The 27,975-nt window shown below is 45.8% G+C and overlaps 1 protein-coding gene across 2 annotated transcripts in view; it reads left to right on the top strand.

Moving 5' to 3' along the window:
* Positions 1-27,975, top strand: part of GHDC (GH3 domain containing) — a 139,307-nt gene that overhangs the window by 39,515 nt on the left and 71,817 nt on the right. For both annotated transcript variants that reach the window (XM_063959426.1, XM_063959427.1), the window contains exons 6-8: positions 3,036-3,107; positions 4,377-4,510; positions 7,330-7,418. In XM_063959426.1, coding sequence (XP_063815496.1) covers positions 3,036-3,107; positions 4,377-4,510; positions 7,330-7,418 — 295 coding nt within the window. The remainder of the gene's footprint in view (positions 1-3,035; positions 3,108-4,376; positions 4,511-7,329; positions 7,419-27,975) is intronic.

Raw genomic sequence — 27,975 nt, 5'->3', positions numbered from 1 at the left:
GACCCCACGCAATTTTTTTTTTACATTTAAACTTTTTTTTTTTTAATAACAAAGTACACAATGAAGCCCAGCACGGATCTCTCAGATCCGGCCGAGATTCATTGTATTAAAGTCGGCAGTGTTTTACAAGTCACTCACGTAAAACACTGCCTAAAAAAACGAATGACATCGACATCGGAAAACCCGAGAATGCAGAATACGGCAGCTTAGTAAATTAGTCGTAATCAATTCAAAAAGTTGCATATTTACACTTTCGATGTCATTCGTGATTGAACTTTGACCTCAAACGGGAAAATACGAATCTTAGTAAATTTACCCCATTATGTGTAAAGTACACTACTGTGGGCGTTATGTGTAAGGCTTCTAATTGTGTGTGTGTGTAGAGTGTTGTGAAAATATATCTATAGTCTGATAATATAATGTTGCGAGGCCACGCTCACTTTTGAAGGAGCGCGCCTTCGGATCACGCATGGGTGATCACTTTCACATTTTCTCGCTCAGGGTGCTAGTAGGCCTGGAGCCGGCCCTGCTTTACACCACCGTCTTGCCGCAACAGTATTCTTGTATTACCATGGCGCTGCGCTCTTTCTCCCATCTAGATACTCAGATTAGCTTCTTTTGCCCACATCAAATTTGCCTGCCAATGGTTACACAAGAGTAGATTGAATTTAAATTATCTGTGTTGCTTTTTGTATTCTGATGCTGTAATTGGCTGCATATTGTTGAAATCATGAACACTTCACCTCCTACATGATTGTTTTGTTCCTTGTTCTGAAGAATGTTATGACCCACACCCTCGTGTAAGATTGGTGAGGAGAGCGTAGCTGCTTGGCATCTGTAATTTTGTTTATTACTAAAAACTACTAAATTGGTGCTAGACAATCTGTGAAACCTTAAACATGTTCAGATCTTCATATAAGTCATAAAAAATAGAGAACTCAATAAGTCAAATCAGACACACACACAAGGATATACTTCTTCCATTTATTATTGATCATAGTGATACAACATCTCCTAATCCTTTATTCCATCCACCCCCATCCCTTCCACTCCAACCTGAGGCAATCTGCAAGGGCACCTGGCTGCCTCAATATATTTGATTCTGTTACTCTGCTGTGTTCCACTGCTAAAACAAATGAGAGACGAGTTGGAACAAATAAGGGACAATGGGGGTAATTCAGAGTTGATCGCAGCAGCAAATTTGTTAGCAGGTGGGCAAAGCCATGGTAGTCTTTCTGAGTTGTTCGCTCGCTAGCAGTTTTTAGCAGCCGTGCAAACGCATTGTTGCCGCCCAATGGGGAGTGTATATTCGCTTTGCAGAAGTGGGAACGCCTGTGCAGCAGAGCACCTGCAAAAACATTTTGTGCAAAACAAGACCAGCCCTGAACTTACTCTTCGTGTGCGTTGATTCTAACGTTGGAGGGTTGGCTTTTGACGTCACACACCCGCCCAGCGTTTGCCCAGCCACGCCTGCGTTTTTCTAAGCACTCCCTGAAAACGGTCAGTTGACACCCAGAAACGCCCCCTTCCTGTCAATCTTCTTGCGTCCGCCAGTGCGAATGAAAACGTCGCTAGAACCTGTGCAAAAGCACAAAGGACTTTGTACCCGTACGTCGCGCGTGCGCATTGCGGTGCCTACGCATGCGCAGAAATGCCGAATTTTAGCCTGATTGCTGCGAACAAAGGCAGCGAGCGATCATCTCGGAATGACCCCCCCCCCCCCCCCCATGTGCACTGCAGGTGGGGCAGACATAACATTTGCAGAGAGAGTTAGATTTGGTGGGTTATTTTGTTTCTGTGCAGGGTAAATACTGGCTGCTTTATTTTTACACTGCAATTTGGATTTCAGTTTGAACACACCCCACCCAAATCTAACTCTCTCTGCACGTTATATCGGCACCCCCCCCCCCCCCCCCCCCGCAGTGCACATGGTTTTGCCCAACTGCTAACAAATTTGCTGCTGCAATCAACTCTGAATTCAGCCCGGTATCCTATTCTTCCAGTAGACTGGTATTACAGGCTCTGGCTTTCCAGAGTTCATATCAAGACGCTTCCCATTTGACATCAATGCAAACAACTGTATATGAGTAGAAAGTGTGTTACTATTCTACTAAATAACAGTCTATCAATCAAACCCTCTGACTGACATAATTTGGGATCCAGAGGGGGTACTACCTCCAACTAGCTGTAGAACTGAATGATACCACTTACACATTAGTGTTCCCAACAAAGAGCAGGCCCATTTCTTTTGTATTGTTGGCAAAATTAATTCATTATTTTATTTTATTATCTGCCTCTGGAATTGCACAGAATGGAAAGTGTAGATACGCTTTTAATAGACGTAAACAAGATAATCTAAAATTAAAACTACAATCTCAGTAGTACTCTTCAGAAAAGCTCTTGCTTACCCCTGATGTAAAATTCTGGGAGTACAGTATATTCACAGGACACCTATAGGTAGAATGAGTAAGTTTTCCTTGGCACAGCCTTGCTAGATCTGGAGAGCATTAGGACTTAGCAGTTTGTGCAGGCTGTGAGATCAGGGCCGGTTCAGGGGCTTTTTGCGCCCCGGGCGGCAATAGGGGCGTGGCTTCATACGCGTCTAGTTCCCTTCGTGGAGAGGACCTTTGCTGTGCGGTGCGCGATGACGTCAACGCGCACCGCACATCATTACAGTAAAGGTCCTCTCCACGAAGGGAAACTAGACGCGTAGCGTCTAGTTTCCCTACACAGCGGGCAGCGGGACAGAGCGGGCAGTGGGGGGCACAGCAGCAGCGGATCTTGCCATGGTGCGGCGCCCTCCGGAAGGCGGCGCCCCGGGCAAAAGTCCTGCTTGCCCGTGGCAAGATCCGCTACTGTGTGAGATATTGCTGATCGTCCTGGGAAGTAATGTGCTCTCTGTTGGGGTGTTAGGCAAAGGACCTGTGTGGTTTTCCTAGATGCGTGTAAGGTGTGTAGTAAATAAAGTGTTATTGGTTACTTATTTGTCAGTAATGTTGTAGACTTCCCATGAAGATCAATGTGATTCTTTCCAGGTACCAGCTTGGAGATGTTGTACAGGTTACAGGCTTCCACAATCAAAGTCCCATAGTGGAATTTGTATACAGGTATGTACTATACCAATAAATTTTATGGTGTTTGAACAATTGATTATATTATTTAATATGTATAGTGGTTTAAAAGAGTGGTCTCTGCGCTTTTCCAACACTGCTGAATTATAACTCAATCCCAGTTCAATAGGCAGCAAGTAAGTGCAGTTACATGCTGCATTTACAGTAGGTGTGGACTCGCTCGAATCTAGGGCGGGGCCAGTTTGGCAGCCATTGTTGGTGTTTCCATGCCATTACAGTGTCCACTCGCCCCGCTAGGATGTGGGAGCAAGTTAATTGGTATCGACCCCAGGGGATGTGTCAGTCCCATATTCAGATGTGTACTGAGAAAGAAAAATAAACAAAGTGTGCACGATGGGCAGAAAAGTCAGAAACAAATGTGCTGGCACACTCACCAATTCTTGGTTAAAGGCGCCCTGGGATAACACCTTACAGCGCCAATCAGTTTCAAAGATATTTACTCAACTTTGGTGAAAAGTTTTTTTTCATTGCAAAAACCATGGAGCTGGGTGAAGTTACTGTTTGCATGGACCCTTGGCGGCAGGTTAGATTTATTGTTTTAAACACATTAGGGGGAATTCAATTGTTTGAAAAGTCAGTTGGGTGTCTGTATTTTTCTGTCTATTAGATAGGAAAAAACAGAAACCCAACTGACTTTTCAAACAATTGAATAACCCCCATTATATCAGTTTTATTTACCCTGCTGTAAATAATTCTTGCCAAGGACTATGGGCCTAATTGATGTTTGTATGCACATGCCTACACAGCTGTGATTTTCCAGGCTACAGGTTTGCTAATTGCCGCAAGTGAAGCTGCCGCCCAGACATGAATAGAACTGTCCACTGGAGCCATCACAAAGTCCTGAGCGCAGCATCGATAACGAGGAACATCAATTCCTCGAGTGAGTCTATGGTCACGCAGACTGGCTGCGGCAGTAGCGACGCTGGTGCTGTGTTTCTCAGAGTACATGATCACAGCTGAAGGCATATACATGCCCTAAAAATGGCCATGAAACATCAGTGTTTTTGACACCACTCCCCATTACCTCCCCCAAACGGTCCCTTACTGTCAACCACTCTGCATTAAATTCTCACTGCGAGCGGCATCGCAAAGTTATCTTGTCATGTATGCAGTGCGAATATGGCACATGTGTAGTCTACCAATAATCGCTCAGTTGCATGAACATCACCATTGTGTGTAAATATAAAGTAGACCCTATGACATTTATTGTTGTTGTTACTATTGTTTTTTATTTTATTACTTTAGGAAAAGCCAGACATTGAGTGTCCGTGGAGAACGCATTTCAGAGCGTCATTTTTATAGGACTCTCATGCGGACTGTAAACTTGTGGCCTGGTGCCTCTCTTCTCAACTACTGCTGTGCAGAGAGCGGGATTCTGGGTAGGTAGACAAATTACCGATTCGCTCTCACCTAGTGCTGATCATTCATTGTTTGCTCCATATATGGAAAGATACTTCAGCCAATGGTGACTAGTATAAAATGTTTTAAAGAGGTTTTGATGAGATGCAAATGAATAAATATGAAATACTTAAAGGGAAACCGCTTATAGACATATTTGTTAGAAACTACTGTTTCCAAAACTCTGTTAGCAGTTTATTAAAAATATCTGTTGCCTTTGAACAAATATATTCATGAGAATGCAGTTTTACTAGGAACCAGTGGTCTCAGTCCACAAATTGGCTGCCTCTACTCTATGTAGGCAGTTATAACCTTTATGCTTTTTGGCTTACAGTGTGTAAATGCAGTACGTATTTATAAGGCACAGACAGTAATATAAAACATAATTATATTTTGTTTGCAATATTTTTTTATGGAGACTGTCCTTGCTCCCATCATGCATCTGGTCTTTTTACTCATTATCATTAATTTTCCAGCTCAGTTTTAATTTAGCATGTTTCCCTTTATACTTTAGTAAATGTGTTTTTCTATACGACTCTATATGACTCCTTATGCTCAATTCAAACATAGCTCCAAGTGAAGACTTAAAAACAGCTGCTTGTCCCATCTTATTCTGCTCCTGCATGTTTTCCTCACATTTCCTATCACCAGTCTACTCCTTACCATACATCCAGTCATTTCCATCAGTGAGGAGTTCAACTTACATTGCAGTCTATTCTCCTGTCTCCTGATCTGTACAACTCTCTATTGTACTATGTGTCCCAGTGGTTCCTAAACTTTTTTGAATCACGGTGCCCCTAGTTCAAAAGATTCTTATTGAGAAATTCAGGAAAAAAATATTAAACTTAGTTGATTGTAGGGACCAGCGACACTAACATCACAGCTGGGCAGGTAAATTCAAAAGCCCACCTGGTTGCGATGTCTGCCCCAACATATCAAGTGGCCGATTGGTATGTGTATTAGTTACCTAATCGGGCGCTCTGTCGGTGTAACGGCGGGTCGGCCGCTTTATCTTGCTAGTGTGTACCCAGTCATTATTTCTGGATCTATTCAACAGCTCTGTCTTTGCCTGCATATACTCCACCAATTCAAACAGTTTATGACATAATTGCACCAGTGACTTTGCTCAGTTTCTCACCTCTTTCTTGTTATCCGTATTGGAAGATGTTATTTTTGTCACTTTATTCTCCTTGCGTTTCACAGTAGTTACAGCACCCTATTCAGAAGCCCATAATGAAAGTTTAATCCCCGTGCTTTTCTCAACATATTCTATTGCCACTTTCTTTCAGTTTTGTGACTGTTTTCTTAAGAATTCACCTTTTCTCTCCCACACTATAATTAATCATCCCTGTGACTTCATCAACTTCCCAATCCTCTTAATTTTAACTTTGTATGTTGCTTCACCAATCAGCACTGCTTATGCCAACCCCAGACTGTTGTTTCCCTGTTTCCTTTGTTATCTTAAAGCATTATAGTCCATATCCGCCAACGTAAAAAAAATAACAGGCATTGATTAAAGTATTCCACACTTACATTTAATTCCTCTCTAAGCCTAAGCCAGTAGTCACTGCAGGTGTTTTATTCATTACTGTTTCTTTCCTAGTCTTATTGTAATTCTTCCCCCGCCACTGCAATAACTAATATGTGTACCCATTAACTAATCCATCATCCATTCACTGTTTCGTTTAGCCCTCTTATTCTTTTCACCACCCTGACTCAGTTCTAAGCCTACTTCTCACCAGTGCTTCAGTTGTTCCAGTATAAAATTTTTATTTATTTATTTGATTAATATAGAATGAATTATGAGAATGGCAGTCTTCACTATTCGTGTAAATTATGTCCACCTAGTTCATGCGTTTCCTTGTTTTATACTTTATAGTTCCAATTTAGCTACTGTTTCTATTAAAGTGACCAAGTTTGTTGGTATTCTAAGTAGATTTGTTTCATTTAAAACCCTACCTTAGACATACACCAATTTGCCCGACCTTTTGTTCTATTGCATAGACCTTTTTTACTATCCTTAATTTCATTCTTCCAGCGCTGTATTTGATTAATTATATGATTCCCTCACTGATCTGTGTACCAGTATACACTGCCCTTTATTAACTACTACATATACCCATTTCTTCAGTACCTCATTAGATTCATCCACTTGTTTTTCCAGACTCCTGCCTTTTATTTGCATACTTGTTCTATTTATCCACCAATATTTTGTGATGTCACATCATAAACAGTACCCAATAACCAAACTTCATGTCCATTCACTTTCCTTGCTTCTGTTATGCCTTACCTTATTTGTGCTATGTATGCTTCATCTTTCACCTCTTTTAGTCCCAGGAGGAGGAGGAATGGACAATGCCATGGTTTTCAAAGGCTCAATAGGTTTTTTTCCTTTCCTGCATGCTCATACTAATACTATTCTGCCTATATTTTACTTTTCTCCATCTTATTCAGGCTGTCTGGTTCAATGATTTTGGCTTCAGTGCCTTCCATCTTGCCGTCGTCTTTTACTGAGGTCCCACCAACAAATGGAAGTCTTTGCCTGGGGTTGTGGGAGTAGCTGTGTGCCTTTTTATTTCCTTTTGTTTTCCCTTGCACTCCTTGTTGTTGGAGGACAGTTACTCTCCATTTCTTAATTTCTTCCTATTTAATTCTACTTTGGAAGTTCCTCTTTTCAGGCTGACTGAATTGTTCTTTTTGGTGCAAGGCTTTGGTCCCCTCCTTCATCTTATAGTCTCTAATTGAGCAGGCTCCTTCAATATAAGCATATGTATCTGACTATTCTCTTTTCTTATTGCAGGTTCATTATCTGGGGGTTCTGACCCTCACTATGAGGTGTTTATTGCTCTGAAGGGTGTCAGAGACCTGTCTGAGGATCAGAGATATAAGGTGAGAGACCACCAGGATTACTATAACCTAGTTGTCATCATGTCTGTTGCCTTTAATAATATGTATTCCATAATGTCACGGAAGTTGGAGGGCCTTGTTTAAGTGGGCACCAGTAAACTTGCACTATATGTGTTCTCAGTGCATTTAGCATGAATCCATTTGAACTACACTTTAGTTCATGTTTTGTGTGCTGTGAGATGGTCACTAAAGTCCTAAACAGATACACTTCCTAAGAATCCAACATTTGTATGCTTGTATGGCCAGTGCCCTGTTCTAAAAATAACTGTACTAACTATAATATACATGTATACCACTAGATGGCATCGTAAGCTTAGAGAATGGGGTAAAGATAAAGAATAGGTGCTTAAAAACTCAGTTCTGAGGTGACCGTGACACATTGTGTACTTAGGAATACTAGAATAACTTTGTGCTCTCGAATCAACACACTTCTATCCACCTCGTTTAATTTGAGGTTCATGACAGCTCTTTTTTTTATATTGCAAATTATGGACATTAAATTGCCTCTTACTCTTCTTAACACACACTGATTTTTATTTTTACCATGTAAATAATTTTTTGTTTTTAAAAAGTCCATATTAATTACATTTGATTTATTTCTATTAGAGATGAGCGAGTTCGGTTCTCAGAACCGTCCCCCCGAACTTCACTACCCAAGCCCGGATCTGAGTCAGGCTCGGGTTTTCCCGCCTGACTCGGAAACCAGAACGAGACAAAACGTCATCATCCCGCTGTCAGATTCTTGTGGGGTTTGGATAAGGAGCCGCCATTTTCACTCCGGCATTGGAGAGTATAGAGAGTGTAGAGAGAGGACGTGTCTCCGTCCTCAGTGTCCTGCATCAGTTCAGTGTTAGTGTTTTGTGCTACATCAGTCCAGTCACAGTGGTTGTGTCCTCTGCTGCCATATACCCAGTGCTGCTGAATAAGTCCAGTACATTGCAGTGGTGCTGTGTTGTCCTGCATCAGTACAGTGGTGGTGTTCCTGTGCTGCTGTATATGTCCAGTGGTACTGCCGTATATGTCCAGTGATACTGCCGTATATGTCCAGTGATACTGCCATATATGTCCAGTGATACTGCCGTATATGTCCAGTGATACTGCCGTATATGTACAGTGATACTGCCGTATATGTCCAGTGATACTGCCGTATATGTACAGTGATACTGCCGTATATGTCCAGTGATTCTGCCGTATATGTCCAGTGATACTGCCGTATATGTACAGTGATACTGCCGTATATGTCCAGTGATACTGCCGTATATGTCCAGTGATACTGCCGTATATGTCCAGTGATACTGCCGTATATGTCCAGTGGTACTGCCGTATATGTCCAGTGATACTGCCGTATATGTCCAGTGATACCGCCATATATGTCCAGTGATACTGCCGTATATGTCCTGTGATACTGCCGTATATGTACAGTGATACTGCTGTATATGTCCAGTGATTCTGCCGTATATGTACAGTGATACTGCCGTATATGTCCAGTGATTCTGCCGTATATGTACAGTGATACTGCCATATATGTCCAGTGATCCTGCCGTATAAGTCCAGTGATACTGCCGTATATGTCCAGTGATACTGCCGTATATGTCCAGTGATACTGCCGTATATGTCCAGTGGTACTGCCGTATATGTCCAGTGATACTGCCGTATATGTCCAGTGACACTGCCTTATATGTCCAGTGATACTGCCGTATATGTCCAGTGATACTGCCGTATATGTCCAGTGATTCTGCCGTATATGTACAGTGATACTGCCGTATATGTCCAGTGATTCTGCCGTATATGTCCAGTGATTCTGCCGTATATGTACAGTGATACTGCCATATATGTCCAGTGATCCTGCCGTATAAGTCCAGTGATACTGCCGTATATGTCCAGTGATACTGCCGTATATGTCCAGTGATCCTGCCGTATAAGTCCAGTGATACTGCCGTATATGTCCAGCGGTACTGCCGTATAATTCCAGTGATCCTGCCATATAAGTCCAGTCCAGTGATACTGCCGTATATATCCAGTGGTACTGCCGTATATGTCCAGTGATACTGCCGTATATGTCCAGTGATACTGCCGTATATGTCCAGTGATACTGCCGTATATGTCCAGTGATACTGCCGTATATGTCCAGTGATACTGCCGTATATGTCCAGTGGTACTGCCGTATATGTCCAGTGGTACTGCGGTATATGTCCAGTGATACTGCCGTATATGTCCAGTGATCCTGCCGTATAAGTCCAGTGATACTGCCGTATATGTCCAGTGATACTGCCGTATATGTCCAGTGATACTGCCGTATATGTCCAGTGATACTGCCGTATATGTCCAGTGATACTGCCGTATATGTCCAGTGATACTGCCGTATATGTCCAGCGGTACTGCCGTATAATTCCAGTGATCCTGCCATATAAGTCCAGTCCAGTGATACTGCCGTATATGTCCAGTGATACTGCCGTATATGTCCAGCGGTACTGCCGTATAATTCCAGTGATCCTGCCATATAAGTCCAGTCCAGTGATACTGCCGTATATATCCAGTGGTACTGCCGTATATGTCCAGTGATACTGCCGTATATGTCCAGTGATACTGCCGTATATGTCCAGTGATACTGCCGTATATGTCCAGTGATACTGCCGTATATGTCCAGTGATACTGCCGTATATGTCCAGTGATACTGCCGTATATGTCCAGTGATACTGCTGTATATGTCCAGCGGTACTGCCGTATAATTCCAGTGATCCTGCCATATAAGTCCAGTCCAGTGATACTGCCGTGTATGTCCAGTGGTACTGCCGTATAAGTCCAGTGATCCAGCCGTATAAATCCAGTGATCCTGCCATATAAGTCCAGTGATCCTGCCGTATAAGTCCAGTGATCCTGCCGTATAAGTCCAGTGATCCTGCCGTATAAGTCCAGTGATCCTGCCGTATAAGTCCAGTGATCCTGCCGTATAAGTCCAGTGATCCTGCCGTATAAGTCCAGTGATCCTGCCGTATAAGTCTAGTGATACCGCCGTATATGTGGAGCGGTACAATTACAGTGGTCTGGCGCATAAGTCCAGTCCAGTGATACTGCCGTATAATTCCAGTGATCCTGCCGTATAATTACAGTGGTACTGGCGTATAAATCCAGTCCAGTGATACTGCCGTATATGTCCATTGATACTGCCGTATATGTCCATTGATACTGCCGTATATGTCCAGTGGTACTGCCGTATAATTCCAGTGATCCTGCCGTATAATTCCAGTGGTACTGGCGTATAAATCCAGTCCAGTGATACTGCCGTATATGTCCAGCGATACTGCCGTATATGTCCAGCGATACTGCCGTATATGTCCAGCGGTACTGCCGTATATGTCCAGCGGTACAGCCGTATATGTCCAGCGGTACAGCCGTATATGTCCAGCGGTACAGCCATATATGTCCAGCGGTACTGCCGTATAATTCCAGCGATACTGCCGTATAATTCCAGCGATACTGGCGTATAAAACCAGTCCAGTGATACTGCCGTATATGTCCATTGATACTGCCGTATATGTCCATTGATACTGCCGTATATGTCCATTGATACTGCCGTATATGTCCATTGATCCTGACGTATAATTCCAGTGGTACTGGTGTATTAATCCAGTCCAGAGATACTGCCATATATGTCCAGTGATCCTGACGTATATATGTCCTGTGATCCTGTCGTATATGTCCAGTGATCCTGCCGTATAATTCCAGTGATCCTGCCGTATATCTCCAGTGGTACTGCCATATAATTCCAGTGATCCTGCCGTATATGTCCAGTGGTACTGCCATATAATTCCCGTGATACTGCCGTATATATATACTGTATACCCTGTTGCAAAGCGGATTACTGAGGCCATAACAACTATGCTGGTGCTAGACGTGCATCCGATATCCGCCATTGGTGCAGTGGGACTGCAGTGCCAACTCTTGATGGGCCAGGTGTTTGTGCCGCACACTTGTGTTGCTTAGCTTAGCCATCCAGCGACCTTGGTGCACCTCTTTTTCTTCTTTGCATCATGTGCTGTTTGGAGCCCATTTTTTAAATCTGCCATCCTGTATGACACTGCAGTGCCACTCCTAGATGGGCCAGGTGTTTGTGCCGCACACTTGTGTCGCTTAGCTTAGTCATCCAGCCACCTCGGTGCAACCTTTTGGCCTAAAAGCAATATTGTGAGGTGCGAGGTGTTCAGAATCGACTGGAAATGAGTGGAAATGAATGTTATTGATGTTAATAATACCGTAGGGTCAAAATTACCCCCAAATTCTGTGATTTTAGCCGTTTTTATGTTTTTTTCAAAAATCATCCTGATTCAAAACCAAAACACGAAAGGGTGGTTTTAGTAAAACCAATCCAAAACATGAGCGGGGAATTAGAAACAAAACATGAAAAGTGCCCACCGCACATCTCTAATTTATATGCAAGATTGTAGCCTAAATCAGGCATGTCAAACTCAAAATCCCAACTGGGCTGAATAATCAAGGTCTAAGGGGTCTATTTACTAAGCCTTTGGTGGAGATAAAGTGGACGGGGATAAAGTACCAGCCAACCAGCTCCTAACTGTCATTTTTCAAACCCAGCCTTCGACAATGGTAGCTAGGAGCTGATTGGCTGGTACCTTATCTCCGTGCACTTTATCTCCATCCAAGACTTAGTAAATAGACCCCTAAGTCTTGTGTGGGCCGCAAGAAAAAGAAACAGTCTTATATGGAATTCTTCAAATGTTTTTTAGAAAAACCAACAGTAAAGTGTAATCAAAGAGATGTCCGGTATCGTGAAGAAAACATTTACTTCAATGCAGTGATGCAAGTAGGAAAATTTCTTAGTGTTATGAGCGCGCGCCCAAAAAATGGGTGTGTGATACACACATGGGGACCAGATACAAATATGCCTTCAGTAGTGCAGTGCTAGATACATATATGCCACCAGTAGTGCAGTGCCAAATACACATATGCCCCCAAAAGTGCCAAATACACATGCCCCCAAAAGTGCCAAATACACATATGCTCCCACAGTGCCAGATACACACACATATGCCCCACAGTGCCAGATACACATATGCCCACACTATGCCAGATATACATATGCACCCACTGTGCCAGATACACATATGCCAACACTGTGCCAGATATACATGTGCCCACACATTGTGCCTGAAAACATATGCCCACACTGTGCCAGATATACATATGCCCACACTGTGCCAGAAAACACATGCCCACACTGTGCCAGAAAACACATGCCCACACTGTGCCAGAAAACACATGCCCACACTGTGCCAGATATACATGTGCCCATACTGTGCCAGAAAACATATGCCCACACTGTGCCAGATATACATATGCCCCCAATGTGCTCGCTGCTGCCGGGGGTTGTCCTGTCTGGCTGTGTGTACACGCAGGAGAGCGCAGCATGCGCCTCTCCTGCTCCTCAGTCCGGTCTCCGGCGGCGGCGCGGGTATCGTAAGTCAGGCGCCTGTTTGTGAGCCAATCAGAGCTCGCAGACCGGCAGCTCCTGATTGGCTCACGAACCAGCGGAGATGGCGGTCGGGACGCAAAAGGACCACTGCCCTCGGGCTGCAAAAGGAAGCGGAGGGGGGTGCGAGTTTGACACCCTTGGCCTAAATAATAGGACCCCACTGTCATTACTTGAGCTGCTGCCTCCAAATGCTAGGTGGACTCTGGACACAGCAAAAAGGGGAATGAAAGGAAAGTACTGCTGTAACAGAGTACTCTGAGGTAAAATAAAAAGTTAATATATTAAAACCAGCCATTATTGGATATGTATTACAATTCCAGACTAGAAATCCGTCTTCAAATAAATACATTCACTATTAAATACAATGACAAAAGTGAAAAAAAAAAACCTCAAAATTGACATGAACAAAATGAAAAACCATCTTTGTCAACAAGGGTTAATTAATGGCGATCACTGGTGAAACCAACGTGTGAAATACAGTGTGGACTTTATAGTGTTTAGTAAACAACCTCCTGGTCAAAACTTCCACCTCAACCACTGAGCATAAATACTAATATCTTTTTTACACATAGAATATTTGTGTTTCTGAAGCCAAAATGGAATTTTTACCAGCGAACACTCATAGGCTTATTTAAATGTTTGAAGGCATATCATTTTTATGTAGCTATTATGTGTGTGCAGAACTTTTTTGATGATTGTAGGAAGCATGTGTATAGGTAGGCGTGAATTAACAGCGTTGCTATATTTAAGGACTCATAGCTCATAACTTAAAATCCTGTCTAAGATTTTAGTAATTGCTGGTCATATGCCACTTACAATGACGTCATATGTCAGAGAACCTAGATCCCAATAGTAATGCGCAACAGAATATGCTGGCACTATATTAATGTATATATATATAACATGCCGGGAGTCAACTATGACAGGCTTGTTTGATAATGAAGGAGTTAATTCTACTTTAGGGACCAAATCTCTTCCTTCTCCCTGTCCCGCAGAGCTCTAAGTGTTTCCAGTTGCCCTGTGTAAATGGCTCCAGATGTCTGCAGGGGGTGAGGGGTGATTTCTTGTATATTAGTGAATGGCGCGCGCCCGGTTCAACATGTGTTTGTGGGGGAGGAGGAGTATAGGATCTTGTTAATATATAAAGATGAGAAGTAAAGAGGATCCGGTAAAAAACAATATACTGTAGTGTGACTTGGATCAGAAATCATAGGGATAGATGCCAGTGAATGTGTCAGCATGTCTCTACACCAAATTATATATATTATTTTAGCCACAGCTAAATGACTACTACTTTCTAATTAGGACTGTGCTATCTAGCTTTATCTTTCCCTCCTCCAGAAACATAATCTCATACAAGCAAATCAATTATCATCCAATCACTTGTGCTCTTTGGCTAAGGATCCTGACCCAACTAAGGGCCTCATTCAGACCTGATTTCTGTGCTGCAAATTTGCAGCAGTCTGCAATCAGATAGTCGCCGTCCAGGGAGAGTGAAAACCCGCCCCATGCAAGTGTGCGAATGAATGTGTATGCCGTGCAAAAATTCCGCCAGACAGCAGACATCTGCAAATCCGTTCGCAACTCACTCACCATCGAATGATTTTTCAATACTGTGCAGTCTGTGCGCAGCCCAGGACCTACTCCTACAGTGCAATACAAACAGGCTGATCGGGTCCAGAGCTGACGTCACACACCCTCCCTGAAAACGCCTAAAAACGCCTGCGTTTTTCCAGACACTCCCAAAAAACGACCAGCTACCACCCGCAAATGTCGGCTTCCTGTCAGTCACCTTGCGATCGTAATTTTCGCACAATGCTGTCGCTATTTGGCATCACGCCTGCGCATTGCGGTGCATACGCAAGCACAGTCGTTCGATAATCCGATGCTGTGCGATTTCCCACACCAGCGATCAGGTCTGAGTCGGACCCTAATTCACTACTCCCCATGTGCCCTTATTTGGAAAGAGTTATTTGTAATTGCTATCAGTGCTGTATTATATTAACATGTTATTTTCAATTAATTAAGTTCTTAAGGTGGGTACACACTTGCCTATAAAGTAAACAACGTCACTCATTTTGCCCTTCCAGAGCAATGTCGTTTAACACATCGACTAGGGTGTACGCTGACGAAAACGAGCGATGCGCGGCCCCACAGGTCATTAACAACCCTCGCTGTCGGCCGTGCATGCAGCTCAATTTGGACTGTCATCCAAAAACTGTATGCACGACCCGGCCGCGGTGTGACGTCACTGAGCGATATCGTTGGCATGTCGCTCAGTGTGTACGCACTGCCGACAACCGCACTGACAAGGAAGGGACCACACTAGGCGACGTCGCTCATAGAGCACATTGCCTAGTGTGTACCTACCCTTAGTCTATAAATAAATAAAAATCTCTCCTATTATTCCTATTTGTTACTTATTGATCTTGTATACTGAATGTACTTCTTTTTTTTTAACTTTATAATTTTGCAACCACAATGTGCACATGTATTTAAATATGTTGTTTTAGCTATCTAGTATGAAACTGTTACCTTAAACTATCTAGTATTACACAAGGTTACTTTACTATTATGTTCACAAAGGCAAATTGCTGTTTGTGTATGTTTTATGAGTAGCTGGCTCCCAACACTGACAGGCAACAACTTTATATTGGTCACTTTTATTTCACCCTATGTTTACTGCGCTTAGATTCATACATCCATTACCCTAAGTTCACATATCTCAGCAGTTAGAACCTGTCACCCATAGGTCATAGCTGTGGCCAAACTCACAGTAAATCATATTGGTACTTCTTTATATGAGTATGCTTCTTGTGAACAATATCTGTTTACTTGGGGAGTTATGATGTAACTAGGTGCTTCATCGTGCCCTACGGGCGGTGTTCACACCGTCGCAAGTGGCTACGCTCCCTTAACCCCTGCACGCCTTTCTGGGGTTCAATAGTTGTATTATATGGCGTATTACCTGCGTTGCTAGTTTTGGCAGTGGTTAAATATTGGAGGACGAAAGGGCGTCCAATGTTGAAAGGGGCGTAGTCCCTTGCGACGGTGTGACCAGCGCCTGCAGGGCACAATGTGCAGAATGTAGCGGGTGCGGGGATGGACCGCGGATGAGGCATGGTGTCTGTAGATGCTGCGGGTGGAGCGAGGGCACATGGGAGGGGGGGGGTGATTGTATGTGTAACAATATATAGGATGCATAAGGTATAGACATACCCGCATGATAAGGATGCATGTGGTATAGACATACCCGCATGAAGAGGTATATGGTGTTATTAGATATAGATACAGAGGGGAGTGGTGGTACAATGAGGAACAGGGGCAGCTGTGTTCTGTCTCTACACCGTCTGATCCTTCAGGTGAGAAACGCGGGCACGTGACGCACGCGAGCAGTCTGCGCGGCCGCACGCCTCAGGTGCACCAGTTACCTCTGGATGCGCTATCTGTGCGCCCCCCTGAGGTGCCGTATGAAGAGGGGGCGGGGCCTCGCGCTGCTCCCAGGGACAATGGGCGTGGGCAGCGCAGTCACATGCTCGGTGTGTGAGGCATAAGGAGGAGACGGCAGAGCAGAGCATCACCAATATACCGGTAATTACAGGGGGGGGGGGGGGGGGACCGGAGGGGGTTACGGCTCCTGGCCTCCTGGTGTAGGATTGTCAGGGAGGTATCCAGGAGCCGGTGGTATCGACCCTGCATGGGAGCAGCAGAGCATAGACAGGGTATGAGTAGAGTTCGGATGGGGTGTCATCAGTGAGGGTCACACAGACACACAGCGAGCCGGGCACAGTGTGAGGGAAAGAGAGGACGCTGTGTGGTGCCGGTGTGTGTGTCACTGGCAGATTAAGGTCATCATAGGCCTGGAGCTGAAATTTCTGCAGGGCCTATTAAGGGCCACTGTAGGGGGTTTACCAGCATGGCGGGTGTGTGGATACTGAGATGGGGGTGTCATCAGCGCTGTCTAAATATTTTGTACATGACTGTGTAAGGTGGTAGGGAGTGGATACAAAGATGCGGGGCGGTAGGGAGGGGACACAGGGCGGTAGGGAGGGGACACACAGATGCACAGCGGTAGGGAGGGGACACACAGACGCACGGCGGTAGGGAGGGGACACACAGATGCAGGGCGGTAGGAAGGGGACACACAGACACAGGGTGGTAGGGAGGGTAGTCACCAGTGAGGAAGCTGATGGAGAAAGGAGGGGAAGTAGTTGAGGGGACAGAGAGACTCAGGGCGTCAGGAAGGGGATACAGAGACGCAGGGCGGTAGGGAGGGGATACAGAGATGCAGGGGGGGTGGTACAGAGATGCAGGGGGGGATACAGAGATGCAAAGTGGTAGGGAGGGGATACAGAGACGCGGGGCGGCAGGGAGGGGATACAGAGACGTGGGGTGGTAGGGAGGAAATACAGAGCTGCAGGGAGGGGATACAGAGATGCAAAGTGGTAGGGAGGGAATACAGAGACGCGGGGCGGCAGGGAGGGGATACAGAGACGCGGGGCGGCAGGGAGGGGATATAGAGATGCAGTGCGGTAGGGAGGGGATAGGGAGATGCGGGCGGTAGGGAGTGGATAGGGAGACGCAGGGCGGTAGGGAGGGGATACGGAGACGCGGGGCGGTAGGGAGGGGATAGGGAGACGTGGGGCGGTAGGGAGGGGAGACGCGGGGCGGTAGGGAGGGGATACGGAGATGTGGGGCGGTAGGGAAAGGATACGGAGACGTGGGGCGGTAGGGAGGGGTTACGGAGACGCGGGGCGGTAGGGAGGGGATACGGAGAGGCGGGGCGGCAGGGAGGGGATACGGAGAGGCGGGGCGGCAGGGAGGGGATATAGAGATGCGGTGCTGTAGGGAGGGGATAGGGAGACGCAGGGCGGTAGGGACAGGGCCGGATTAACAATGGGGCGGATGGAGCTGCAGCTCCAGGCCCCCATTGAAAATAGGCCCACAGAATATCAGAATGACTTTGGGGTGGTGTGGTTGTGCACAGGACCACCCCTTAGCAATGCATCCGCGACCCGCGATCACTGGCCTTGCCCTCATTCTAAGCCTCCCCGCGCACGGATAACACACAGGCTGCGGGCGCTGCCTGAGCGGATCATTCATCACAGTGGGATTAGGTAAGGGTGTGTGCGCTCCTCCCCTTCCTGCTCCACTCCCCTACCAGCAGGCTGTGTGGTCTCCCCGCACCTCCCGCATGTGAAAGGTGGCTGCCGGCCGCGGCAGAGAGGAAGGCTGCGGCTCAGCAGAAGGGATCTAAGCCACACTGACAGCCTGGTCCCGGGACTTCCTTCTGTGGGTTTTTTGCAATCTGGGACATGCTGCTCTGGTCTTAGAGCTCTGCAACAATAAGTAAGCAGTCTTGGGGTTCCAACTTCTGTGGGTAATTAATGCTGCCTATGCCTGTCCAAATGTGATGGGACTACAAGTCTCAGCACATGTTGTCAACTGGATGCGCTGGGACATGTAGTGCCATAACAGCTGGAAAGGCCGTGACATGCCAAGAACACCAAGATATCATGGTTTTTGGTTATTATATATAAGGTGTTTTAAATGCTTTCGTTACATGTTGCTTTGTCTAGGCTAGCATTTACATTATGACTAGAGATGAGCGCCGGAAATTTTTCGGGTTTTGTGTTTTGGTTTTGGGTTCGGTTCCGCGGCCGTGTTTTGGGTTCGACCGCGTTTTGGCAAAACCTCACCGAATTTTTTTTGTCGGATTCGGGTGTGTTTTGGATTCGGGTGTTTTTTTCAAAAAACCCTAAAAAACAGCTTAAATCATAGAATTTGGGGGTCATTTTGATCCCAAAGTATTATTAACCTCAAAAACCATAATTTACACTCATTTTCAGTCTATTCTGAATACCTCACACCTCACAATATTATTTTTAGTCCTAAAATTTGCACCGAGGTCGCTGTGTGAGTAAGATAAGCGACCCTAGTGGCCGACACAAACACCGGGCCCATCTAGGAGTGGCACTGCAGTGTCACGCAGGATGTCCCTTCCAAAAAACCCTCCCCAAACAGCACATGACGCAAAGAAAAAAAGAGGCGCAATGAGGTAGCTGACTGTGTGAGTAAGATAAGCGACCCTAGTGGCCGACACAAACACCGGGCCCATCTAGGAGTGGCACTGCAGTGTCACGCAGGATGGCCCTTCCAAAAAACCCTCCCCAAACAGCACATGGCGCAAAGAAAAAAAGAGGCGCAATGAGGTAGCTGACTGTGTGAGTAAGATAAGCGACCCTAGTGGCCGACACAAACACCGGGCCCATCTAGGAGTGGCACTGCAGTGTCACGCAGGATGGCCCTTCCAAAAAACCCTCCCCAAACAGCACATGACGCAAAGAAAAAAAGAGGCGCAATGAGGTAGCTGACTGTGTGAGTAAGATAAGCGACCCTAGTGGCCGACACAAACACCGGGCCCATCTAGGAGTGGCACTGCAGTGTCACGCAGGATGGCCCTTCCAAAAAACCCTCCCCAAACAGCACATGACGCAAAGAAAAAAAGAGGCGCAATGAGGTAGCTGACTGTGTGAGTAAGATAAGCGACCCTAGTGGCCAACACAAACACCGGGCCCATCTAGGAGTGGCACTGCAGTGTCACGCAGGATGGCCCTTCCAAAAAACCCTCCCCAAACAGCACATGACGCAAAGAAAAAAAGAGGCGCAATGAGGTAGCTGACTGTGTGAGTAAGATAAGCGACCCTAGTGGCCGACACAAACACCGGGCCCATCTAGGAGTGGCACTGCAGTGTCACGCAGGATGGCCCTTCCAAAAAACCCTCCCCAAACAGCACATGACGCAAAGAAAAAAAGAGGCGCAATGAGGTAGCTGACTGTGTGAGTAAGATAAGCGACCCTAGTGGCCGACACAAACACCGGGCCCATCTAGGAGTGGCACTGCAGTGTCACGCAGGATGGCCCTTCCAAAAAACCCTCCCCAAACAGCACATGACGCAAAGAAAAATAAAAGAAAAAAGAGGTGCAAGATGGAATTGTCCTTGGGCCCTCCCACCCACCCTTATGTTGTATAAACAGGACATGCACACTTTAACCAACCCATCATTTCAGTGACAGGGTCTGCCACACGACTGTGACTTATATGATGGGTTGGTTTGGACCCCCCCCCAAAAAAGAAGCAATTAATCTCTCCTTGCACAAACTGGCTCTACAGAGGCAAGATGTCCACCTCATCATCATCCTCCGATATATCACCGTGTACATCCCCCTCCTCACAGATTATCAATTAGTCCCCACTGGAATCCACCATCTCAGCTCCCTGTGTACTTTGTGGAGGCAATTGCTGCTGGTCAATGTCTCCGCGGAGGAATTGATTATAATTCATTTTAATGAACATCATCTTCTCCACATTTTCTGGATGTAACCTCGTACGCCGATTGCTGACAAGGTGAGCGGCGGCACTAAACACTCTTTCGGAGTACACACTTGTGGGAGGGCAACTTAGGTAGAATAAAGCCAGTTTGTGCAAGGGCCTCCAAATTGCCTCTTTTTCCTGCCAGTATAAGTACGGACTGTGTGACGTGCCTACTTGGATGCGGTCACTCATATAATCCTCCACCATTCTTTCAATGTTGAGAGAATCATATGCAGTGACAGTAGACGACATGTCCGTAATCGTTGTCAGGTCCTTCAGTCCGGACCAGATGTCAGCATCAGCAGTCGCTCCAGACTGCCCTGCATCACCGCCAGCGGGTGGGCTCGGAATTCTGAGCCTTTTCCTCGCACCCCCAGTTGCGGGAGAATGTGAAGGAGGAGATGTTGACAGGTCGCGTTCCGCTTGACTTGACAATTTTCTCACCAGCAGGTCTTTCAACCCCAGCAGACTTGTGTCTGCCGGAAAGAGAGATCCAAGGTAGGCTTTAAATCTAGGATCGAGCATGGTGGCCAAAATGTAGTGCTCTGATTTCAACAGATTGACCACCCGTGAATCCTTGTTAAGCGAATTAAGGGCTCCATCCACAAGTCCCACATGCCTAGCGGAATCGCTCCGTGTTAGCTCCTCCTTCAATGTCTCCAGCTTCTTCTGCAAAAGCCTGATGAGGGGAATGACCTGACTCAGGCTGGCAGTGTCTGAACTGACTTCACGTGTGGCAAGTTCAAAGGGCATCAGAACCTTGCACAACGTTGAAATCATTCTCCACTGCGCTTGAGACAGGTGCATTCCACCTCCTATATCGTGCTCAATTGTATAGGCTTGAATGGCCTTTTGCTGCTCCTCCAACCTCTGAAGCATATAGAGGGTTGAATTCCACCTCGTTACCACTTCTTGCTTCAGATGATGGCAGGGCAGGTTCAGTAGTTTTTGGTGGTGCTCCAGTCTTCTGTACGTGGTGCCTGTACGCCGAAAGTGTCCCGCAATTCTTCTGGCCACCGACAGCATCTCTTGCACGCCCCTGTCGTTTTTTTAAAAATTCTGCACCACCAAATTCAAGGTATGTGCAAAACATGGGACGTGCTGGAATTTGCCCATATTTAATGCACACACAATATTGCTGGCGTTGTCCGATGCCACAAATGCACAGGAGAGTCCAATTGGGGTAAGCCATTCCGCGATGATCTTCCTCAGTTGCCGTAAGAGGTTTTCAGCTGTGTGCGTATTCTGGAAACCGGTGATACAAAGCGTAGCCTGCCTAGGAAAGAGTTGGCGTTTGCGAGATGCTGTTACTGGTGCCGCCGCTGCTGTTCTTGCGGCGGGAGTCCATACATCTACCCAGTGGGCTGTCACAGTCATATAGTCCTGACCCTGCCCTGCTCCACTTGTCCACATGTCCGTGGTTAAGTGGACATTGGGTACAGCTGCATTTTTTAGGACACTGGTGACTCTTTTTCTGAGGTCTGTGTACATTTTCGGTATCGCCTGCCTAGAGAAATGGAACCTAGATGGTATTTGGTACCGGGGACACAGTACCTCCAACAAGTCTCTAGTTGGCTCTGCAGTAATGATGGATACCGGAACCACGTTTCTCACCACCCAGGATGCCAAGGCCTCAGTTATCCGCTTTGCTGTAGGATGACTGCTGTGATATTTCATCTTCCTCGCAAAGGACTGTTGGACAGTCAATTGCTTGGTGGAAGTAGTAAAAGTGGTCTTACGACTTCCCCTCTGGGATGACCATCGACTCCCAGCAGCAACAACAGCAGCGCCAGCAGCAGTAGGCGTTACACGCAAGGATGCATCGGAGGAATCCCAGGCAGGAGAGGACTCGTCAGAATTGCCAGTGACATGGCCTGCAGGACTATTGGCATTCCTGGGGAAGGAGGAAATTGACACTGAGGGAGTTGGTGGGGTGGTTTGCGTGAGCTTGGTTACAAGAGGAAGGGATTTACTGGTCAGTGGACTGCTTCCGCTGTCACCCAAAGTTTTTGAACTTGTCACTGACTTATTATGAATGCGCTGCAGGTGACGTATAAGGGAGGATGTTCCGAGGTGGTTAACGTCCTTACCCCTACTTATTACAGCTTGACAAAGGGAACACACGGCTTGACACCTGTTGTCCGCTTTTCTGTTGAAATAGTTCCACACCGAAGAGCTGATTTTTTTGGTATTTTCACCAGGCATGTCAACGGCCATATTCCTCCCACGGACAACAGGTGTCTCCCCGGGTGCCTGACTTAAACAAACCACCTCACCATCAGAATCCTCCTGGTCAATTTCCTCCCCAGCGCCAGCAACACCCATATCCTCCTCATCCTGGTGTACTTCAACACTGACATCTTCAATCTGACTATCAGGAACTGGACTGCGGGTGCTCCTTCCAGCACTTGCAGGGGGCGTGCAAATGGTGGAAGGCGCATGCTCTTCACGTCCAGTGTTGGGAAGGTCAGGCATCGCAACCGACACAATTGGACTCTCCTTGTGGATTTGGGATTTCGAAGAACGCACAGTTCTTTGCGGTGCTACTGCTTTTGCCAGCTTGAGTCTTTTCATTTTTCTAGCGAGAGGCTGAGTGCCTCCATCCTCATGTGAAGCTGAACCACTAGCCATGAACATAGGCCAGGGCCTCAGCCGTTCCTTGCCACTCCGTGTGGTAAATGGCATATTGGCAAGTTTACGCTTCTCCTCCGACAATTTTATTTTAGGTTTTGGAGTCCTTTTTTTACTGATATTTGGTGTTTTGGATTTGACATGCTCTGTACTATGACATTGGGCATCGGCCTTGGCAGACGACGTTGCTGGCATTTCATCGTCTCGGCCATGACTAGTGGCAGCAGCTTCAGCACGAGGTGGAAGTGGATCTTGATCTTTCCCTAATTTTGGAACCTCAACATTTTTGTTCTCCATATTTTAATAGGCACAACTAAAAGGCACCTCAGGTAAACAATGGAGATGGATGGATACTAGTATACAATTATGGATGGACTGCCGAGTGCCGACACAGAGGTAGCTACAGCCGTGGACTATTGTACTGTACTGTGTCTGCTGCTAATATAGACTGGATGATAATGAGATGTAGTATGTATGTATAAAGAAGAAAGAAAAAAAAACCACGGGTAGGTGGTATACAATTATGGACGGACTGCCGAGTGCCGACACAGAGGTAGCTACAGCCGTGGACTACCGTACTGTGTCTGCTGCTAATATAGACTGGTTGATAATGAGATGTAGTATGTATGTATAAAGAAGAAAGAAAAAAAAACCACGGGTAGGTGGTATACAATTATGGATGGACTGCCGAGTGCCGACACAGAGGTAGCTACAGCCGTGGACTACCGTACTGTACTGTGTCTGCTGCTAATATAGACTGGATGATAATGAGATGTAGTATGTATAAAGAAGAAAGAAAAAAAAAACCACGGGTAGGTGGTATACAATTATGGATGGACTGCCGAGTGCCGACACAGAGGTAGCTACAGCCGTGAACTACCGTACTGTGTCTGCTGCTAATATAGACTGGTTGATAAAGAGATGTAGTATGTATGTATAAAGAAGAAAGAAAAAAAAACCACGGGTAGGTGGTATACAATTATGGACGGACTGCCGAGTGCCGACACAGAGGTAGCTACAGCCGTGGACTACCGTACTGTACTGTGTCTGCTGCTAATATAGACTGGATGATAATGAGATGTAGTATGTATGTATAAAGAAGAAAGAAAAAAAAACCACGGGTAGGTGGTATACAATTATGGATGGACTGCCGAGTGCCGACACAGAGGTAGCTACAGCCGTGGACTACCGTACTGTGTCTGCTGCTAATATAGACTGGTTGATAAAGAGATGTAGTATGTATGTATAAAGAAGTAAGAAAAAAAAACCACGGGTAGGTGGTATACAATTATGGACGGACTGCCGAGTGCCGACACAGAGGTAGCTACAGCCGTGGACTACCGTACTGTGTCTGCTGCTAATATAGACTGGTTGATAAAGAGATGTAGTATGTATGTATAAAGAAGAAAGAAAAAAAAACCACGGGTAGGTGGTATACAATTATGGATGGACTGCCGAGTGCCGACACAGAGGTAGCTACAGCCGTGGACTACCGTACTGTGTCTGCTGCTAATATAGACTGGTTGATAAAGAGATGTAGTATGTATGTATAAAGAAGAAAGAAAAAAAAACCACGGGTAGGTGGTATACAATTATGGATGGACTGCCGAGTGCCGACACAGAGGTAGCTACAGCCGTGGACTACCGTACTGTACTGTGTCTGCTGCTAATATAGACTGGATGATAATGAGATGTAGTATGTATAAAGAAGAAAGAAAAAAAAACCACGGGTAGGTGGTATACAATTATGGATGGACTGCCGAGTGCCGACACAGAGGTAGCTACAGCCGTGGACTACCGTACTGTGTCTGCTGCTAATATAGACTGGTTGATAATGAGATGTAGTATGTATAAAGAAGAAAGAAAAAAAAAACCACGGGTAGGTGGTATACAATTATGGACGGACTGCCGAGTGCCGACACAGAGGTAGCTACAGCCGTGGACTACCGTACTGTACTGTGTCTGCTGCTAATATAGACTGGATGATAATGAGATGTAGTATGTATAAAGAAGAAAGAAAAAAAAAACCACGGGTAGGTGGTATACAATTATGGATGGACTGCCGAGTGCCGACACAGAGGTAGCTACAGCCGTGAACTACCGTACTGTGTCTGCTGCGACTGGATGATAAATAATGATATAAAAAATATATATATATCACTACTGCAGCCGGACAGGTATATATTATATAATGACGGACCTGCTGGACACTGTCTGTCAGCAGAATGAGTATTTTATTTTATAGAATAAAAAAACACCACACAAGTCACACGACGTGTGTTTAACTTTTACAGGCAGACATTCACAATACAATATAGTATACTATATACTGGTGGTCAGGTCACTGGTCAGTCACACTGGCAGTGGCACTCCTGCAGAAAGAAAGTGTGCACTGTTTAATTTTAATATGTACTCCTGGCTCCTGCTATAACCTAACTGCTCCCCAGTCTCCCCCACAATTAAGCTGTGTGAGCACAGTCAGATATTATACATAGATGATGCAGCAGCACACTGGGCTGAGCACAGATATGGTATGTGACTGAGTCACTGTGTATCGTTTTTTCAGGCAGAGAACGGATTATATTAAATAATATAAAACTGCACTGGTGGTCACTGGTCAGTCACTAGTATAACTAACTAATACTATCAGCAAAATTCTGCACTCTCTGTCTGAGTACTCCTCCTAAGCTCCAGTAAATGAAGTGTCACTGTCTCACTCTGTCACTAGTATAACTAACTAATACTATCAGCAAAATTCTGCACTCTCTGTCTGAGTACTCCTCCTAAGCTCCAGTAAATGAAGTGTCACTGTCTCACTCTCACTCTCCTATCTATTTCTTCTCTAAACGGAGAGGACGCCAGCCACGTCCTCTCACTATCAATCTCAATGCACGTGTAAAATGGCGGCGACGCGCGGCTCCTTATATAGAATCCGAGTCTCGCGATAGAATCCGAGCCTCGCGAGAATCCGACAGCGTCATGATGACGTTCGGGCGCGCTCGGGTTAACCGAGCAAGGCGGGAAGATCCGAGTCGCTCGGATCCGTGTAAAAAAAGCTGAAGTTCGGGCGGGTTCGGATTCCGAGGAACCGAACCCGCTAATCACTAATTATGACTACTGTTGCTATGGTGCTGCTAGCATGGACCATCATGATACATGTAACGTACGTTGCATGTCAGTGACGCCACTGCTCCAGCAGTACACGAGTCCTGCGCACACTGCTGGGGTTGTGAACTTGTATTTAAGGGATATCTTTTCTTGTACTTTACATTGTGTTTTTGTCAAAAGCCCGAGAAAGGATGGAAACATCAGGCATAGAGAGTTTGTCTCTCAGACTTTTAGGAGTCAATCCAATTATCCACCAACCCATAGTGCTCCGAGCAAAATCAGCCCGCGAAGGGTGCGAGATCAGGTGCCGTTGCCAGCAGTGAAACGCTGTCGCAACGGCACATCGAATCCTTTGCCCCTAATTGGGTCAACCCCTTAGTGTTAATGTCACTGTGAATGCTGCCATTTATCTAGAGCGCGCGTGTGTGTGTGTATATATATATATATATATATATATATAAAATTAGTGTGTAAATATCCAGTATATATGGCAATGTGCACACGCAGTGAGGATTTATAAGCAAGTGATTGACAGACTTGGGCCGTTTTGTGGGAGGTAACAGGGAGTGGCTGCCAAAACACGGGTGTGTTGTGATTTCTTCAAGGTGTACATCTGCAGAAATCTGCGATCCTGTATACATAAAACATGGCGCCAGCGTCGCAGCTTCCGTGCCCATTTTGTGAGACCATAGACTCACTTGGGGGGGGGGTCAATGTTCCCAGCTCCTGCATCGTTATAGGAAATGTATACACAGTTGCTAAGCTGTGCAATGGGTTCGACGGGCGACTCTCCATTTCTGTGCAGCTACCTGCCACGCCTGCGCTGTTTTGCATGTCAGTAGGCAGAAAATCAGAATCAGGCCCATATGTATGAGTCACTAGGGCTAGATGCATCATCGCATCGAGAGTGATAAACTACCAGCCAATCAGCTCCAAATTGTCATTTTTCAAACAGGGCCTGTGACATGGCAGTTAGGAGCTGATTGGCTGGTACTTTTGCTCTGTCCATTTTATCACTCTCCAATCGTTGATGCATCTAGCCGACAGTGTGCCAACAACGCCCCGCTGCAGGGTAGGGGTTGCTGTTGGCAGGACTTGTCAATTATCTGTTTTAATTACTTTCACTTGTAGCTTCTCCCCCCTTTTTGAAGCCCAGCATTTCCTGACCGCCGCTGTCTCTCCTTCCCCCACTATTATATATATATATATATATATATATATATATATATATATAATTATGGGAAGCGGCATAGCAAGGGCTTTCTCTGGGATCAATCTTGTCATGCCCCTTCCCTATAAGGGCATGAGCATTATGTCCCTATTGGAAAAGTGGTGTTGGTGGGGTGGGGGTATTCTTTCTGGCACAAGGCATCAAAAAGACTAGTTACGGCTCTGGTATCTAATATCTTCTTTGTATAAGAACTAATAAGGTTAGGGGTCTCTTATTTTATACAAAGAGAATTCACATATATGCAGGGACAGACTGGGATCCGCTTGGCCAGGTCTTTAGGTGGGAACTCAGGCCTTCAGTCCTTCTGGCACTTGCCTTGTCGTCTCTTTAATAGAGGAGTTTAATTTTGATGTCATCACTGTGCCATTTTTCTTTTGTCATATTAGGGTCATGTGGACAAGGGGTGTTTGAATTTGTTAATTTGTAGACTCTCACATTACACTGAAAATGAAGAGGGGAGAAATAGATTGAAGTGGTTGGAGGCAGCCAGTAGCTATTCCCTCCATGGTGCAAGCCTCACCCCATAGCACTTACAACATTACCCTCACTGCATTGGACACCCTTCCTGCGTTAGCACACAATAGGCCCTTAATAAATTTCAGCTCCAGGCCCACGTGGACCTTAATCTGGCACTGGGTAGGGAGGGGATACGGAGACGCGGGGCGATAGGGAGACGCGGTGCGGTAGGGAGGGGATACGGAGA

This window comes from Pseudophryne corroboree, chromosome 3, assembly GCF_028390025.1.
Source record: "Pseudophryne corroboree isolate aPseCor3 chromosome 3, aPseCor3.hap2, whole genome shotgun sequence".
NCBI classification, from domain to species: Eukaryota; Metazoa; Chordata; class Amphibia; order Anura; family Myobatrachidae; genus Pseudophryne; species Pseudophryne corroboree.
Note: the sequence above shows the minus strand (reverse complement) of the source record. Positions and strands in the feature narration are given on the sequence as shown.